The sequence below is a fragment of the Symphalangus syndactylus genome, chromosome 9 (genome assembly GCF_028878055.3).
Source record: "Symphalangus syndactylus isolate Jambi chromosome 9, NHGRI_mSymSyn1-v2.1_pri, whole genome shotgun sequence".
In the NCBI taxonomy this organism is placed as follows: domain Eukaryota; kingdom Metazoa; phylum Chordata; class Mammalia; order Primates; family Hylobatidae; genus Symphalangus; species Symphalangus syndactylus.
In genome coordinates, this window is record NC_072431.2 from 23,104,205 (window position 1) to 23,119,971 (window position 15,767).

At 38.3% G+C, this 15,767-nt stretch overlaps 1 protein-coding gene across 20 annotated transcripts in view; it reads left to right on the plus strand.

The window, feature by feature from the left end:
- The window catches only part of HECTD1 (HECT domain E3 ubiquitin protein ligase 1), a 108,926-nt gene that overhangs the window by 75,848 nt on the left and 17,311 nt on the right, over positions 1 to 15,767 (plus strand). For 8 of the 20 annotated variants that reach the window (XM_055291575.2, XM_063645870.1, XM_055291576.2 and 5 more), the window contains 5 exons: positions 2,513 to 3,349; positions 3,957 to 4,178; positions 9,231 to 9,364; positions 10,780 to 10,902; positions 12,403 to 12,559. In XM_055291575.2, coding sequence (XP_055147550.1) covers positions 2,513 to 3,349; positions 3,957 to 4,178; positions 9,231 to 9,364; positions 10,780 to 10,902; positions 12,403 to 12,559 — 1,473 coding nt within the window. The remainder of the gene's footprint in view (positions 1 to 2,512; positions 3,350 to 3,956; positions 4,179 to 9,230; positions 9,365 to 10,779; positions 10,903 to 12,402; positions 12,560 to 15,767) is intronic. The other 12 variants (XM_063645875.1, XM_063645880.1, XM_063645874.1 and 9 more) reach the window with 3 other exon arrangements.

Sequence of the window (15,767 nt, forward strand, 5' to 3'; positions counted from 1 at the left end):
TATGTAGTATCGTGCCCTAATTGCAAATCATTGTAATCAAAACAGGTTTACAGCAACCTAAAATTCATAAATACCAGTAATAGTTGAGACATCAGTAGTGCCATTCAACTCAGAAAATTTCAAATTTTCTTTTTAGGCATCTTGATGATAACTTATTAAAAAGTTGTTATTCTATTTCCTGTAATTGTTTTGGCCTTGATGTATGTGGCTTGATAAGAAGGGGCTAGTTAGAGATGTGTGAATGCAGTTCTTTTTTCTCAGGATGGAGTCAACTGAAGCAATTGCATAGGGAAATTAGAATCTTTTTTTTTCCCCAAGATACAATGGCACAACAGTTTTAATACAACCACCAATCTTCACAAGATAATTTTAATACTTTGTGCCTGGACTAGCAGCATCTTGCACTGTGACATTCCTATACATACATAAGCATTTTATTGAAGTACAAATGTTAAAAGCAGAGTAACTTAAGCAATTACCTATACAAAGGTAAATAGACACCGTAGGTTATTTTTCTTCTTGATTCATTTTTGCTGCATAGTAAGTTGCAATTACATGTCAGTATAATGTTACTGATCTATAAAATATATTTGAACTGTGAGGTATGGCACCTCCCTATGAGAGAGTGCTAACAGGTACATCTGAATATTTTGAGTGTGTTTTTTGTTTGTTTGTTTTAGCTGCCACAGATGGGAAAAACAAAATCACCTAGCCTAAAAATTTCAGAGTTTAGCTTTCAAGAAAGGCCTATTTTTGCTAATCTGACAAATGTAGAAATTTAGTTTTGCCTAATCAACATGGCTATTCCCATCAAGTTAATGCCTTTGATTCTCTATGTCAGAGAGGGTTCTTAGCTTTCAAATACTTAAGCCAACCATTTCTAATGATGGATAGTCATTACTGACTCTATTTTTTTTTTTTGGTCTATCTTTTGGGTGTAAAAGGAGTTGAGAGAATATGTTTTTTGGGCCAATTAATACAATACAAAAGTTACTTTTATTTGAGATTGGGCTGTTTTTGAACCTTTTCCTTTTCTCACACATTTCTGTGTAGCAGAAGAGATAGTTAAATGTTGGTTCTTCAGAGATTATTTCAGCATACAGAAAAAAATAGAGGCAATTGAAAAATCTCATCTAAGCTACTTACATAGATTTGGGGCAGTCACTTTTCCTTTCAAAGAACATATATGCAGATAATCCCCACAGGTAATTCAATATTATTTCCCTTTGAGTGCCATCATAAACATATGAACTTGGTGTATGTGTGGGTGGGCATCTGGGTGTGTGGATGGGTGTGTATGTGAGCTTGGGTCGCTTTTATGTATGGGTAAGAACTTTATAAAGTCTTGTTATACTTTTAAAAAAATGTTTTTTATGTCTTATGTTTTTCCCTGAAATAGTTAGCTTATTACACTAAAATAAGATTGTAAAATTTCTATTAATTTGCTTTTAATAGACAATTTTTTTTTTTTTTTTTGCTTTTGGAAGTTAATTACCTTTTTAAAAAAAGAATGTCATTTTTCTACTACAAGTAAATATATAGATTGAATATCATTGTGCTCGTTAGTTTCTGTACATGTTGTTAGCTTTAGCAGATAGTTTCTAATAAAAGAGCTCAGTATGCTCTTTAAATTTTTTTTAGAATTTTCTGTTTATTCAAATTTATTGAACTTAATTATTTAATATAAGAGAACCAAGGAACCACTTAACTTTGAGAACACAACCGAAATGCTAACTTTAGTGTTTTATTTGAGCCAGTGACCTAAAATTTCTATGGTAATATATGAATATTTTGAGAGGTTAGCCCAAATTAATGGTAAGAAATTAATGGTAAGCTGGCATGTTTTTCTAGAAAAAAAATTTGACCACACATAATTATATTTAGCAATTTCAAAACTTTTACCTAGATTCTGTTTACTTGCTGAAGTGGCAGTATTTTACCATGTATATCAATCTTTTAAAATTTTTTAAACAGTTCTTCCATTTAAGAAGTAACCAAGCCAGGTGCAGTGGCTCACATCTGTAATCCCAGCTACTCCAGAGGCTGAGGTGGGAGGATCGTTTAAGCCCAGGAGTTCAAGATTAGCATGGGCAACGCAAGACCTCATCTCTAAAAATCAAATAATTGTAAAAATGAAATATAACCCAGTAAGATTGAAACATGACCCTTACATTGCTTTTAAATGTCATAGACTGAATAGTTCAGAAATAAGGGAAATAAAAGGAAGAATTTTAAACATTTCCTAGAAACCTTGTATACAGTACATATTTCTTGTCCTTAAAAATATTGTTATCATGAGAGTTAAATAATATAGACTTTCAGATAGCTAGTCATATAGTCAAATAATTGAGTCCAAAAATTTACATATATTTTAGTTGGCAGACCTTGATTGACTATAGAAATTCAGAAAAGGACAGCACTGATGAAAAGCTGATCCCGTATTGTGGAGCTACTGTCTGACACGCTCCTATCTGCTTTCTGCTGGGTCTCACAAACTCCTGTCCCTTTCCAGGCTGGATTGATGTCACCTGGGATGCTGGTGGCTCAAACTCTTACCGTATGGGCGCAGAAGGAAAATTTGACCTCAAGCTTGCACCAGGGTACGACCCTGATACAGTGGCATCACCCAAACCTGTTTCATCCACTGTTTCAGGCACAACGCAATCATGGAGCAGCTTGGTGAAAAACAACTGTCCAGACAAGACATCTGCTGCTGCAGGCTCCTCAAGTAGAAAAGGAAGCAGCAGTTCTGTGTGTAGCGTGGCCAGTAGCAGCGACATCAGCTTGGGTTCGACCAAAACGGAACGGAGATCAGAAATTGTAATGGAACACAGTATAGTTTCAGGAGCTGATGTCCATGAACCAATTGTTGTTCTTTCATCTGCTGAAAACGTCCCTCAAACAGAAGTAGGGTCATCTTCCAGTGCAAGCACCAGCACCTTAACAGCGGAAACGGGAAGTGAAAATGCTGAAAGGAAGTTAGGCCCTGATAGTTCTGTTCGTACTCCTGGGGAGTCTAGTGCAATATCCATGGGAATTGTCAGTGTTAGTTCTCCTGATGTTAGTTCAGTATCTGAATTAACTAATAAAGAAGCAGCTTCACAACGACCTCTTAGCTCTTCAGCAAGTAACAGACTGTCAGTGAGTTCTTTGTTGGCTGCTGGGGCCCCTATGAGCTCTAGTGCAAGTGTACCTAACCTGTCCTCAAGAGAAACATCTAGCTTGGAGAGTTTTGTAAGGAGAGTGGCAAACATAGCACGGACTAATGCCACGAACAACATGAATCTAAGCCGAAGCAGCAGTGATAACAACACTAATACTTTGGGGAGGAATGTGATGAGCACAGCAAGTAAGTGAGCTTTTCCTTCTGGAACCCAATGCTTTTTCCACTTGGAGGGATGCAAAATAGGGTCTCTTGTTCTGGCTGCAGTTTTTAACTAGATCATTAACCATGTTAGATAAAGCTACATCAAATTTAGCACTTCAGGAATATGAAGTTAAGTTCTCTAGAATAATATTTTCAGAATTCAGACTAGGTGTGATAAAGAACCTCTTATTCTAGAAGGATAAAACAATACTTCTGATTTTCACTCCTTTATGATACATCATTAAGCAAAGTTGCATGAGGAAATAGATGACTATTAAATATTATCATAGTGCAGTGAAACCAAAGCATCATACGAGTATAGCTTTCGTTTAGACTCTACATTGATCTTAGCTTCTGAAAGTTAAATTCCAATTTAAGCTGCTAACAGGTCAAAGTAATTATATAATAGTGCTATAAAAAGAATTTTTAGTTGGATTTCAGTTGGGTTCCCAAAGTTGTTGCTTTTCAGGAACCATTTTATTATTAGTGTGTTTTATGACCTCACTCTTTAAAAAATAAAAAACTTGGTTTTTCTGAGGTTTCTACAATCTCACCTATTTGTACTGATTCGTTTCATTTTTGTCTTTAGCTTCTCCTCTTATGGGTGCTCAGAGTTTCCCTAATTTGACCACACCTGGTACTACATCAACAGTGACTATGTCAACGTCCAGTGTTACTAGCAGCAGCAATGTAGCTACAGCAACAACAGTTTTATCAGTTGGTCAATCATTAAGTAATACTTTAACCACCAGCCTCACATCAACTTCCAGTGAGAGTGACACAGGTCAGGAAGCAGAATATTCCTTATATGGTAAGTTGTAATTTAAAATGAAAGTACTTAGATGCTTTCATAATGATGCTTTTATTATGTTTTCTTCTGATATTTTAAACTTTTGTTTAAAGAGAATTATTCTCTCTTTTTATAAATATGAAATCTTTGGGCCAGGCACAGTAGCTCACGCCTGTAATCCCAGCACTTTGGGAGGCCGAGGCGGGTGGATCAGTTGAGGTCAGGAGTTCGAGACCAGCGTGACCAACATGGTAAAACCCCATCTCTACTAAAAATACAAAAGAAAATTATCCAGGCGTGATGGTGCATGCCTGTAATCCCAGCTACTTAGGAGGCTGAGGCAGAAGAATCGCTTGAACCCAGGAGGCGGAGGTTACAGTGAGCAGAGATCGTGCCATTGCACTCCAGCCTGGGCAACAAGAGCGAAACTCCTTCTCAAAAAACAAACAAACAAACAAATAAATACAGAATCTTTATATATAATATGAAAAAACTCAGTAATACGAGAGACTATTAAAAAATTACCTGGGGCCGGGTGCAGTTGTTCACGCCTATAATCCTAGCACTTTGGGAGGCCAAGGAGGGTGGATCACTTGAGGTCAGGAGTTCGAAACCAGCCTGGCCAACATAGTGAAACCCTGTCTCTAGTAAAAATACAAAAAAATTAGCTGGGCGTGGTGGCGGTTGTCTGTAATCCCAGCTACTGGGGAGGCTGAGGCAGGAGAATTGCTTGAACCCGGGAGGTGGGGGTTGCAGTGAGCCGAGATCGCACCACTGCACTCCAGCCTGGGTGACAGAGCAAGACCCCGTCTCAAAAAAAAAAAAAAAAAAAAAAAAATTATTGGGTCAGAAGTGGTGGCTTGCGTCTATAATCCCAGCACTTTGGGATGCCAAGGTGGGAGGATCACTTGAGGCTCAGGAACTCAAGACCAGTCTGGGCAACATAGACCCCCATCTTTACCACCCCTACATCCCCCAAATTAGCCAGGTGTGATGTCATGCTACTCAGAAGGCTGAGGTGAGAGGATTACTTGAGCCCTGAAGTTCAAGGCCCCAGTGAGCTGTGATCATGCCACTGCACTCCAACCTCAGTGACAGGGCTAGACCCTATCTCTGAAAAAATATTTTTTAAAAAATTGCAATTATCTGATTATACACGAAGTAGATCTAGGAACTTTATGTGTCTTTTTTTTTTTTTTTGTCTTTTGTCACAAAAGAAGTTTTAATGGAAGAACCATAAAGCTATTTGGCACTCTTATCACTAAGAGAAGAAGTGTAATAGATTCATAAGCTTGTAAAAGGATATTCCTTGTATGCTGTTATCACAGTCTTTTGGAAATAATTCCTTAGTTAGGTAACACATGATTCTTGCAAATTGAATTTTATTTGGAAAGTTCAGTAACAGCCTTATGGTTTCCATGCTATAATCAAAGAGATGTATTTGATTCAGTTAAGATGGAATCGATGTTTCTATTTCTCTTATTTTATCTTATTAGAAAAGTAATGCTCTGTATAGAAACTAGAAGAAAATTAAAATCATCTACCTATCACAGACAACCAGTGCTCATCATTTGATGTACATCATTTGATGTATGTTTTTTGTTTTTTTAACATAAAAGGATTATATCCTTTTCAGCCAGCTGTTTTCACTCAATACATTGTGAAAATATTTTCACATATGTTGCATGGGTTTCTATAACATTTGAAATGACTGCCAAATATTTCACTGTATGATCATCATTTAATATTATTATCAATTTTGTATATTTAAGTTATAACTTTTCCATTACCATAAACATCATTATGAATGAGCTTTCTTGAACTGTATTTTAGTATATTTCGTTAGGATAAATGCCTAAAATAATAATTACTGAATTGCTTTCCAAAAACATTGCACTCCATCCCGATTGTTTTGGAATACTCTTTACCATATATCCTTGATCATACTGCCTGTTTTTCTTTAAAAAAAAAATTGGGAGTAATTTTAAAGACAAAGTTTATATGAAGACACATTTTTAAAGTGTTATTTTGTGTATACCCCATTTTCATGTTTTCTTCATTTTTGTGAGAATATAGCCTCTCCTAATTCATAGCAAGAATTTGATATGATGTTCCATAGTTTTAAGAAAGTCATTATATTTCTGTTTCTGCTTTTCCTATTAAACGTGTGTGTAGCAAAATGATGATTACACCAAAGTGTTATAAATTCATTGCATAAACTGTTTTCTGATTTATTATTTCTCGTGGTGGCCCTGTGCCCCTTTCTACTCATTTGTTATTATGTTAACTTCAAGCATTAGTTCTTGGTCATGGGAAGTTTAAGATGATTGTGGGTAGGAAAGAGTAAACTGGCCGGGTGCTGTGGCTCACGCCTATAATCCTAGCTCTTTGAGAGGCTGAAGCGGGCAGATTGTCTGAGGTCAGGAGTGTGAGACCAGCCTGGGCAACATGGTGAAACCCTCTTTCCTAAAGTACAAAAAATTAGCCAGGTGTGGTGGTCCACTCCTACAGTCCTAACTGCATAGGAGGCTAAGGCACCAGAATCATTTGAACCTGGGAGGTGGAGGTTGCATTGAGCCAAGATTGTGCCATTTGCATTCCAGCCTGGGCAACAGAGCAAGACTCTGTCTCAAAAAAAAAAAAAAAAAAAAAAAAAAAAGTTAGAACTACTGATTGACTTTTAAATGTTGTTGTTAGGTTTGACTAGCCTTAAAAAAATTTATTGTTGGCCGGGCATGGTGGCTCGCGCCTATAATCCCAGCACGTTGGGAGGCCGAGGCGGGCAGATCACAAGGTCAGGAGTTCGAGACCAGCCTGGCCAATATGGCGAAACCCGTCTCTACTAAAAAATATAAAAACTAGCCAGGTGTGGTGGTGGACGCCTATAGTCCCAGCCACTCAGGAGGCTGAGGGAGGAGAATCTCTTTAACCCGGGAGGTGCAGGTTACAGTGAGCCAAGATTGTGCCATTGCACTCTAGCCTGGGCAACAGAGCGAGACTCCATCTCAAAAAAAAAAAAAAATTATTGTTAGATGATGAAAAAAATTAATATAAATTTTTGTTTTAGATTCAGGGGATATATGTGCAGGTTTGTCACCGGGTATATTGTGTGATGCTGAGGTTTGGACTTCTATTGATCTTATCACTCAAATGGTGAACATAGTACCCAATAGGAATTTTCAGCCCTTGCCCACTCTTGCACTCCTTTTGGAGTCGCTACTGTCTACTGTTCCCATCTTGATGTCCATGTGTACCCAAGGTTTAGCTCCTACTTATAAGTGAGAACATATGATAGAAGATTTTCTTTTTTATATTCTTAAAGCTGGTAGACACTTTAAGACTGCTGGGGTGAAGGATCAGAGTAACATCAGTTTATACCACTTGTGTATGCCGTGCAAACTTTTACTGTGTTTTGTGGTTTTTCTCTTACTACAGGCACGAGTACTATACCATGTTGTGTTTTGAGAGACATTTTATTCTATGATATGGTCAATTTTGTGAAATACAGAGCTTTTTAATGCTGGTAAAAAAGGGAAGATGAGAAAAAAAATGGACATCAGTCAGTTGTAACATATCGGAGATAGAATTTCAATATATGAAGTTATATTATGTTCCTTAAAAGATAAATCGAAGTGGAATTGGTTTATTTTGTGTACCACCACATCATGTTAATCACAACCAGTTCCTAAATTGCAGGTGGCTTCTTACAAGTGTTAAAGGGTAACATATTTTATCAAATTTAAGATGCTATTGATTGTTAAGACACACTATTTTTTTTCTGTTACTAAAGTTAAAAATGTTGCAATTTAATTCTGACTTGCCATTGTTTGTAAGATACATTCTGATTTCAAAGCATTACAATGTTTTAAAAATGTAGACCTTTCAACCTGAGAAAGTTAATAACAACAAAAAAATGTGGACCCTTAGAAACTAATGAAATACAATGGCAGGCCTCTTCTACTGACCATCCAGTAAAAGGCACTGAATATTTAGTCCTGTGTAATTATTGGACTAAAAACCATTTCGTTCAGTGGTCTGCAGGTGTAAGTTTCTGAGTAATTATAAATTGTCTTCTGGATGTTCTTTAGGAATATAATTTGTTTTTTATCCTTTGTGCAATTCTGATATTATATTTGACTATTTTTTCCAGATCCAGTAAAAACTTCTGTTTTAATCCCTTTAGTCCTCTTTTTTTCAGTTTTTATGAAGAACAGTTTGTCAGCATCTTCATTTATGCAGGACAATGTAATTTGACCCAGTCTCCATCGAAGGCAAGAGATTGTAAGAAGGAAGGAGATGAAAATGATTCAAGTTATTTTGAACTTCCTTATGTGTTAGATAATATGGATAACATGAAAGATGCCACATACATTATTCCATAGTAAATAGGCATTATCTTAAGTAGTCATTGTTTTTAAGTAACCTATCAGGTCACATATCTAAGCCCTGTTTTTCACTGATTGACTTAATTCTGTTTTTCCTCATAAGATCTTTTACAGGTTATATTTATATATTCATTTGTTTACTTGTTAAATGTGTCTCTCCCTGTGAGCTTCATGGGGACTCAGACCATGTCTTCTTTATTTACAACTTTATATACCTGGTGCCTAACACCGTTCTTGGCACATAGTATATGCTTACTAGGTATTTGTTGGAGGAATGAATAACTCCAAAGTGTTCTCTTTTCTACCATGTACTGCTTCCTGTGACTTATTCAGATAATGATGATAGGGGGTTTTTTGGTTTTTTTTTTTGTTTTGAGACGGAGTCTCGGAGTCTCGCACTGTTGCCCGGGCTGGTGTAAAGGTTTGTTTTTTTGGTTATTGTTTTTTAAATAGTCCCACATGGTTATCCTTTTATATTATGATTTTGTAATTCAGGTTTAGTTTATGGTTGTCCTTTATCACTTGTTTTTGTCATGCTTGTGTCTGTGTTCATCTTGTATGTGGTGGCAGAATGCAACGCTTGTCCCTTTTGAATTTTACTTTTGTTTTGTAAAAACCTAAAATGCAAAGTTCCTTTGTTATGCTTTCTTAATTGTGTTGATATAAGGTTGTGGGTTTTGTTTTCAAGATTTCCTTGATAGCTGCCGTGCCAGTACTCTGTTGGCTGAGCTCGATGATGATGAGGACTTGCCTGAGCCAGATGAAGAAGATGACGAGAATGAAGATGACAATCAGGAGGACCAAGAATACGAGGAGGTTATGGTAGAGAGAGTACCCCATTCTCTTTACAAAGATAGGATGTTAATAATTGAAATGAGGAAAGGAAGAGCTAAGTCATAATCAAACTTCGAAGCAAGGAAATGTGGCACCAGTATGAAAAATGTAGTTAATTAAGAAAAGCAGTTTTAATCTGAGCATTTATGATTCTCCACTTAGAGAAAATAAGTTGCTTATATTTGAAAAATTATAGAATGTCACATGATGTTTTAACAGGCTTAAAAGGGTGTGAAATTAGGCTGGGTATAGGGCTTATGCCTGTAGTCCCACACTTTGACACTTGTAGTCCTGGCTACTTGGGAGGCTGAGGTAAAAAATCACTTGGGTCCAGGAGTTGCAGGCTGCAGTGAGCTATAATTGCGTCACTGCACTCCAACCTGAGCCACAGAATGACACAAACACACACACACGTACACACGTGTATGAACTTAGTGCAGTGGCTCGTGCTGCCGTGAGCTATAATTGCATCACTGCACTCCAGCCTGAGCCACAGAATGACACACACACACACACACACACACGTGTGTGTATGAGCTTAGCCAGTGCAGTGGTTCGTGCTGCAGTGAGCTATAATTGTGTCACTGCACTCCAGCCTGAGCCACAGAATCACACACACACACACACACACACACACACGTGTGTGTATGAACTTAGCCAGTGCAGTGGCTCGTGCTGCAGTTAGCTATAATTGCATCACTGCACTCCAGCCTGAGCCACAGAATGAGACCCTGACACACACACACACACACACACACACACACACACACACACACACACAGTGTATGAACTTACCCAGTGCAGTGGCTCGTGCTTGTAATCCCAGCTACTCAAGAGGCTGAAGTGGCCCAGGAGTTTGTTTTTTAGTACCTATGGTTTTGCAAGCATGGTCCATCTTTTTTTCATTAGTTGTCACATGAAGGAATGAAGTAGAGGCATTAAAAAAAAATAATTTGCCCTTATCATCAGAGTTAAGTGGAAGAGTGAGGACCCAAGCATAGGCAATGTGATCCAGAACTCTCAATATTTAACAACTAGGATTGTCTTCTAATTGAAAATTGTGCCTAAAAAATACCCTTTATTGTAACTAACTGTAAATTTAAAATTTCTCTTTATAAAATGTTACTAGATTTCAAGAAAATTGATGAGTTTTAATGGAGTAAAGAAATTTTAAAAATGCTTTTAGTATACGGTTGCTAAGAAAACACAGTACTTACGAAGGAGGTTAATATAAAATGCATGATGAATTTAAAACATTGAACTCAACTTTTCTGAAGTTGGCTGATGAAAAAGTTTTCAGTGACGCTTTTGTTAATAGGGGTTAATATATTCAGGTCATGGCTGAAAGGGGGCATATATGGGTCAAATAATTAGACATGTATCTCGGGATTGTTTTATTTTAGATTCTGAGACGCCCATCCCTGCAACGTCGAGCTGGCTCCCGCTCTGATGTAACTCATCATGCTGTTACCTCACAGCTACCACAGGTACCTGCTGGAGCAGGGAGCCGACCTATTGGGGAGCAGGTAATATCTTCATGTTTATCTTCCCTACCATATGTATATTTTTCCCTTGTATAGTAAAGCACCAACCTAAATGCCTACAAAAATGTGCAGTGTGGAAGGGGTGAGAGGAGGGAGCTACCGAACAGTTACACAAAGAAACTTCCCCTACTGCTTGGGTTTCATATTCCATATAGAATCCATGATTGCTGTGACATAATGCATGCGGGAGTTTAATGCTGGAAACCCTTTTACGTTGCTTTGAGTAATAGTAAGCATACATTAAAATGGTTAATGTATAGTATCTAAGATTTGTAGTTTTAGTAGTAGATGGAGTAGTAGTAGTTTACTAATAGCTGACACTTACTGATCACTAACTAAGTGCTAGAGTTGTTTTTGTTTTTGAGACAGGATTTCGCTTCATTGCCCAAGCTGTTCTTGAACTCTTGGGCTCAAGCAATCCACTTGCCTTGGCATGAGCCACTGTGCCTGGCCAGCATAGTTCTTAATACTTTATGTATATCAACTAATTCTTTCCAACAACCTTTTTAGGGTTATTATTAGCCCAATTTTCAGATGAAGTAATTGCTAAAAGTCATACATGTAATAGTAGTTTTGGTTCCAGGATGCAAACCCATTCTGGAACCAGAGCTGTCAAATGTCAGTTTGTTTCAGTTAAGTGTTTAAACCAAACTGTGGATGTGCACGTGTGTACTTACATGCTATCTGCCTCATAGTAATTTAAAGCAACTCCCCAGCATTTTATTTGGTATGTAAGTAATTCAGTACAAAATGTAATTTACATTTTAAAAACCAACTTATTTTAAAATAATTATAGGTTCATAGGAGGTTGCAAAAATACTCCAGAGAGGTCTTATGTGCCCTTTACCTAATTTTTCCCATTGGCTAGTTTCATATTACCTAATTTTAGTACAGTAACAAATCCAGGAAATTGAGGATGTTTGTGAATGGTTATCTTTTTTTTTTTTTTTTTTTGAGACAGAGTCTCACTCTGTCTCCCGGGGTGGAGTGCAGAGTGTAGTGGCACGATCTCGACTCACTGCAACCTCCGCCTCCCAGGTTCAAGCGATTCTCCTGCCTCAGCCTCCCGAGTAGCTGGGATTACAGGCGCCCACCACTATGCCCAGTTAATTTTTTGTATTTTTAGTAGAGATGGGATTTCACCATGTTGGCTACGCTGGTCTCGAACTCCTGACCTTGTGATTCACCTGCCTCAGCCTCTCAAAGTGTTGAGATTACAGGCTTGAGCCACTGTGCCTGGCCATGAATGGTTATCATTTGGTGAAATGTGTAGATTTGTATAAGCATCACTGATGCAACTTACTTTGGGTAAACTGAAATGATTAAGAAATGTATGCATCTACACATGTTTAGGCTAGCTCATTTTGGGTTTAAGAAATATGGCTAAGGAAATGCAGTAGTTCTAAATAACTAACACATTGCTTTTGCAGCAATGAAATTTTGCATCTTATTATGTTTGTGTGTGAAATTTTATTTTGATAGGAAGAAGAAGAGTACGAAACTAAAGGAGGACGCCGGAGAACATGGGATGATGATTATGTGCTAAAGAGACAGTTTTCTGCATTGGTTCCTGCTTTTGATCCTAGACCTGGTCGTACTAATGTCCAGCAGACAACTGATCTAGAAATACCACCCCCAGGTACAGAATGTTTGGTTTTGTGATTTAATTTTAATACATACAAAATCAGATATGAAAAGTAAGGTGCTGCTTGTGTATGCACATTATTAAAACTGTTTTTTTAGTTTTGTGTATGCAGGTTATAACAAAATTTTTTTAGTCAGCCACAAATTCTTTAAAAAGTTTTACTTTTTAAGAAGATTTTTTAAAGGAGCAAATTACAAATTATTTCAAATTTTAAAAACCAACATGTGTTTTGTATTTGTGCAATTTTTAAGGCAAAGTCCTATTTAAAGGTGGGAAATTTTTGTTGTATCTTCTACTGGATCAAAATTCCTAAAGATTATCCTCTCAGTTTTGAAAGGCTATCCAGTGGTTACAGTTATGCCCTCGAGTCAGTTGGCCTGGGTGACAGCCGTATCCCTTACAAAACTCTATTTTAAATTGTGGTAGCCATACTAATTGCTCCCCAAAATCATTCAGGTTCTAACCTGTGGAACTTATGATATACTATCAAAGCAGACAAAAGAGACTTTGGAGATGTAACTAGGGATCTTGAGAAGGGGAGATAATCCTGGATCATCCAAGTGGACACAGTGTAATCACAAGAGGCAGGAGTCAGAGAAGAACATGTGACTAAAGAAACAGGAGTCAGAGTGACGACGAGCAGTGAGCCAAGGAATGTGGGCAGCCCCTAGATGCTAGAAAAGGCAAGGGAACAGATTCTTCTCTAGAGCCTCTAGAAAGAATGAAGCCCTGCAAATCCATTTTAGGCATTCGACCTCTAGAACTGTGAGATAATAAATTTGTGGTAGTTTTTTTTTTTTTTTTCTTGAGATGGAGTCTTGTTTTGTCACCCAGGCTGGAGTGCAGTGGTACAGCCTCGGCTGTCTGCACCCTCCACCTCCCAGGTTCAAACAATTCTCCTGCCTCAGCCTCCCGAGTAGCTGAGATTACAGGCATGCACCACCATGCCCAGCTAATTTTTGTATTTTTAGTAGAGACAGTGTTTCACCATGTTGGCCAGGCTGGTCTCGAACTCCTGACCTCAAGTGATCCGCCCACCTCGGCCTCCCAATGTGCTGGGATTACAGGTGTGAGCCACCGTGCCTGGCAAGTTTGTGTTGTTTTAAACCACCCAATTTGTGGTAATATTTTATAGCAGCAGTAGGAAACTGATACATTGGGCAAGTCACCAAAACTATCCAAGCTTGAATTTCTTCATCTCTTACATGAGAGAATAAAGGTCCCTGTTTGAAAAGGTAGTTAAAAAGCTTAAATGAAGTAAGGTATGTAAAGTGCTTAGCATGCTGCCTGATGTGTGTCTCAATAAGTGTCAGCTATTATAATCAGTAAATTATCCTTAACAAAGATTTAAATTGTTGATTAAGTGAGGAGTGTATTTTTTAGCCTGATAGTATTAGGCTGGGCACGGTGGCTCACACCTGTAATCCCAGCACTTTGGGAGGCTGAGGCGGGTGGATCACAAGGTCAGGAGTTCAAGACCAGCCTGACCAACATGGTGAAATCCTGTCTCTACTTAAAAATACAAAAATTAAGCCGGGCACGGTGGCTCACGCTTGTAATCCCAGCACTTTGGGAGGCCGAGGCGGGTGGATCACGAGGTCAGGAGATCGAGACCACGGTGAAACCCCGTCTCTACTAAAAAATACAAAAAATTAGCCGGGCGTTGTGGCGGGCGCCTGTAGTCCCAGCTACTCGGAGAGGCTGAGGCAGGAGAATGGCGTGAACCCGGGAGGCAGAGCTTGCAGTGAGCCGAGATCGCGCCACTGCACTCCAGCCTGGGCGACAGAGCGAGACTCCGTCTCAAAAAAAAAAAAAAAAAAAAAAAAAAAAAAAAAAAATTAGCCGGGCTTGGTGGTGCGTGCCTGTAATCCCAGCTACTCAGGAGGCTGAGGCAGGAGGAATTGCTTGAACCCGGGAGGCAGAGGTTGCAGTGAGCCGAGATCACACCACTGCACTCCAGCCTGGGTGACAGAGTGAGACTCTGTCTCAAAAAAAAGACATGTATTAAATATGAAAGTAAGTGTACTCGGTAGTATAAATGTTCTTTGGGGAGGATAGATAGACTGAATCAAGGTGTTTGTTCTAAGGTCCCTTCGAAAAGGAAAATCTTGTTTCTTTGGATCTCAGAGAAAAAAATTAATTATAAAAAAGGAAAACATATTCTAGAGAGTATAAATAGGCACAAACTTTTTGTAGAGCTCTCTGCCAGTATATTTTGTATCTTCTGAGAAAGTGTTGTTGCCATTGGTAATTTTAAATATTAGCTCTGTACCCCGTTTTGTACACATAGGTGACTGCAGAAGTATTTATATTTTCAAAAAATTGGAAATGACCTTAATTATGTCCAGTAACAGGATATGCCTCTGTTTAGGTACAGTGGGATATTGTGCAGTGAAAGAAATAATATTTTAGAAGACGATCATGATAATGAAGAAAACATTCATGAGCTAATAAAAAACGAGAGCATTCTCCAAATACATTATGAAACTAATTATATTTGTGTGTGTATATGTGTTTACCTCATGATGCAATTATTCAGTGTGATAAAAGGTTGACGCGTCATTGGCCCAGAATGTGTGGTTTTATCTGAGTATGGATAATTTTAGTTCTCTTATTTATAAAAAATTTTTTTTTTTTTGAGACGGAGTCTCGTTCTGTCACCCAGGCTGGAGTGCAGGGGTGTGATCTCGGCTCACTGCAACCTCCACTCCCAGGTTCAAGTGATTCTCCTGCCTCAACGTCCTGAGTAGCTGGGACTACAGGCGGGCATCACCATGTCCAGCTAATTTTTACATTTTTGGTAGAGACGGGGTTCACTGTGTTGCCCGGGCTGGTCTCAACTCCTGACCTCAAGTGATCTACCCGCCTCGGCCTTCCCAAAGTGTTGGGATTACAGACATGAGCCACCGCTCCTGGCCTCATTTATAAAATTAAAATGTTTCCTAAGTATTCATACAGTTAGTATTATTTTCATATAAAAATGAGAGAGCTCTCTATCATACACATGTATTCTGTTCTAGCACTCTTTCAGTAACATAGGTGTAATTTTTCCATTACAAGAGAAACGGAAAACAGGCTGGGTGCAGTGGCTCATGCCTGTAGTAATCCCAGCACTTCAGGAGTCTGAGGCGGGCAGATCACTTGAGATCAGGAGTTTGAGACCAGCCCAGCCAACATGGTGAAACCCCGCCATCTCTACTAA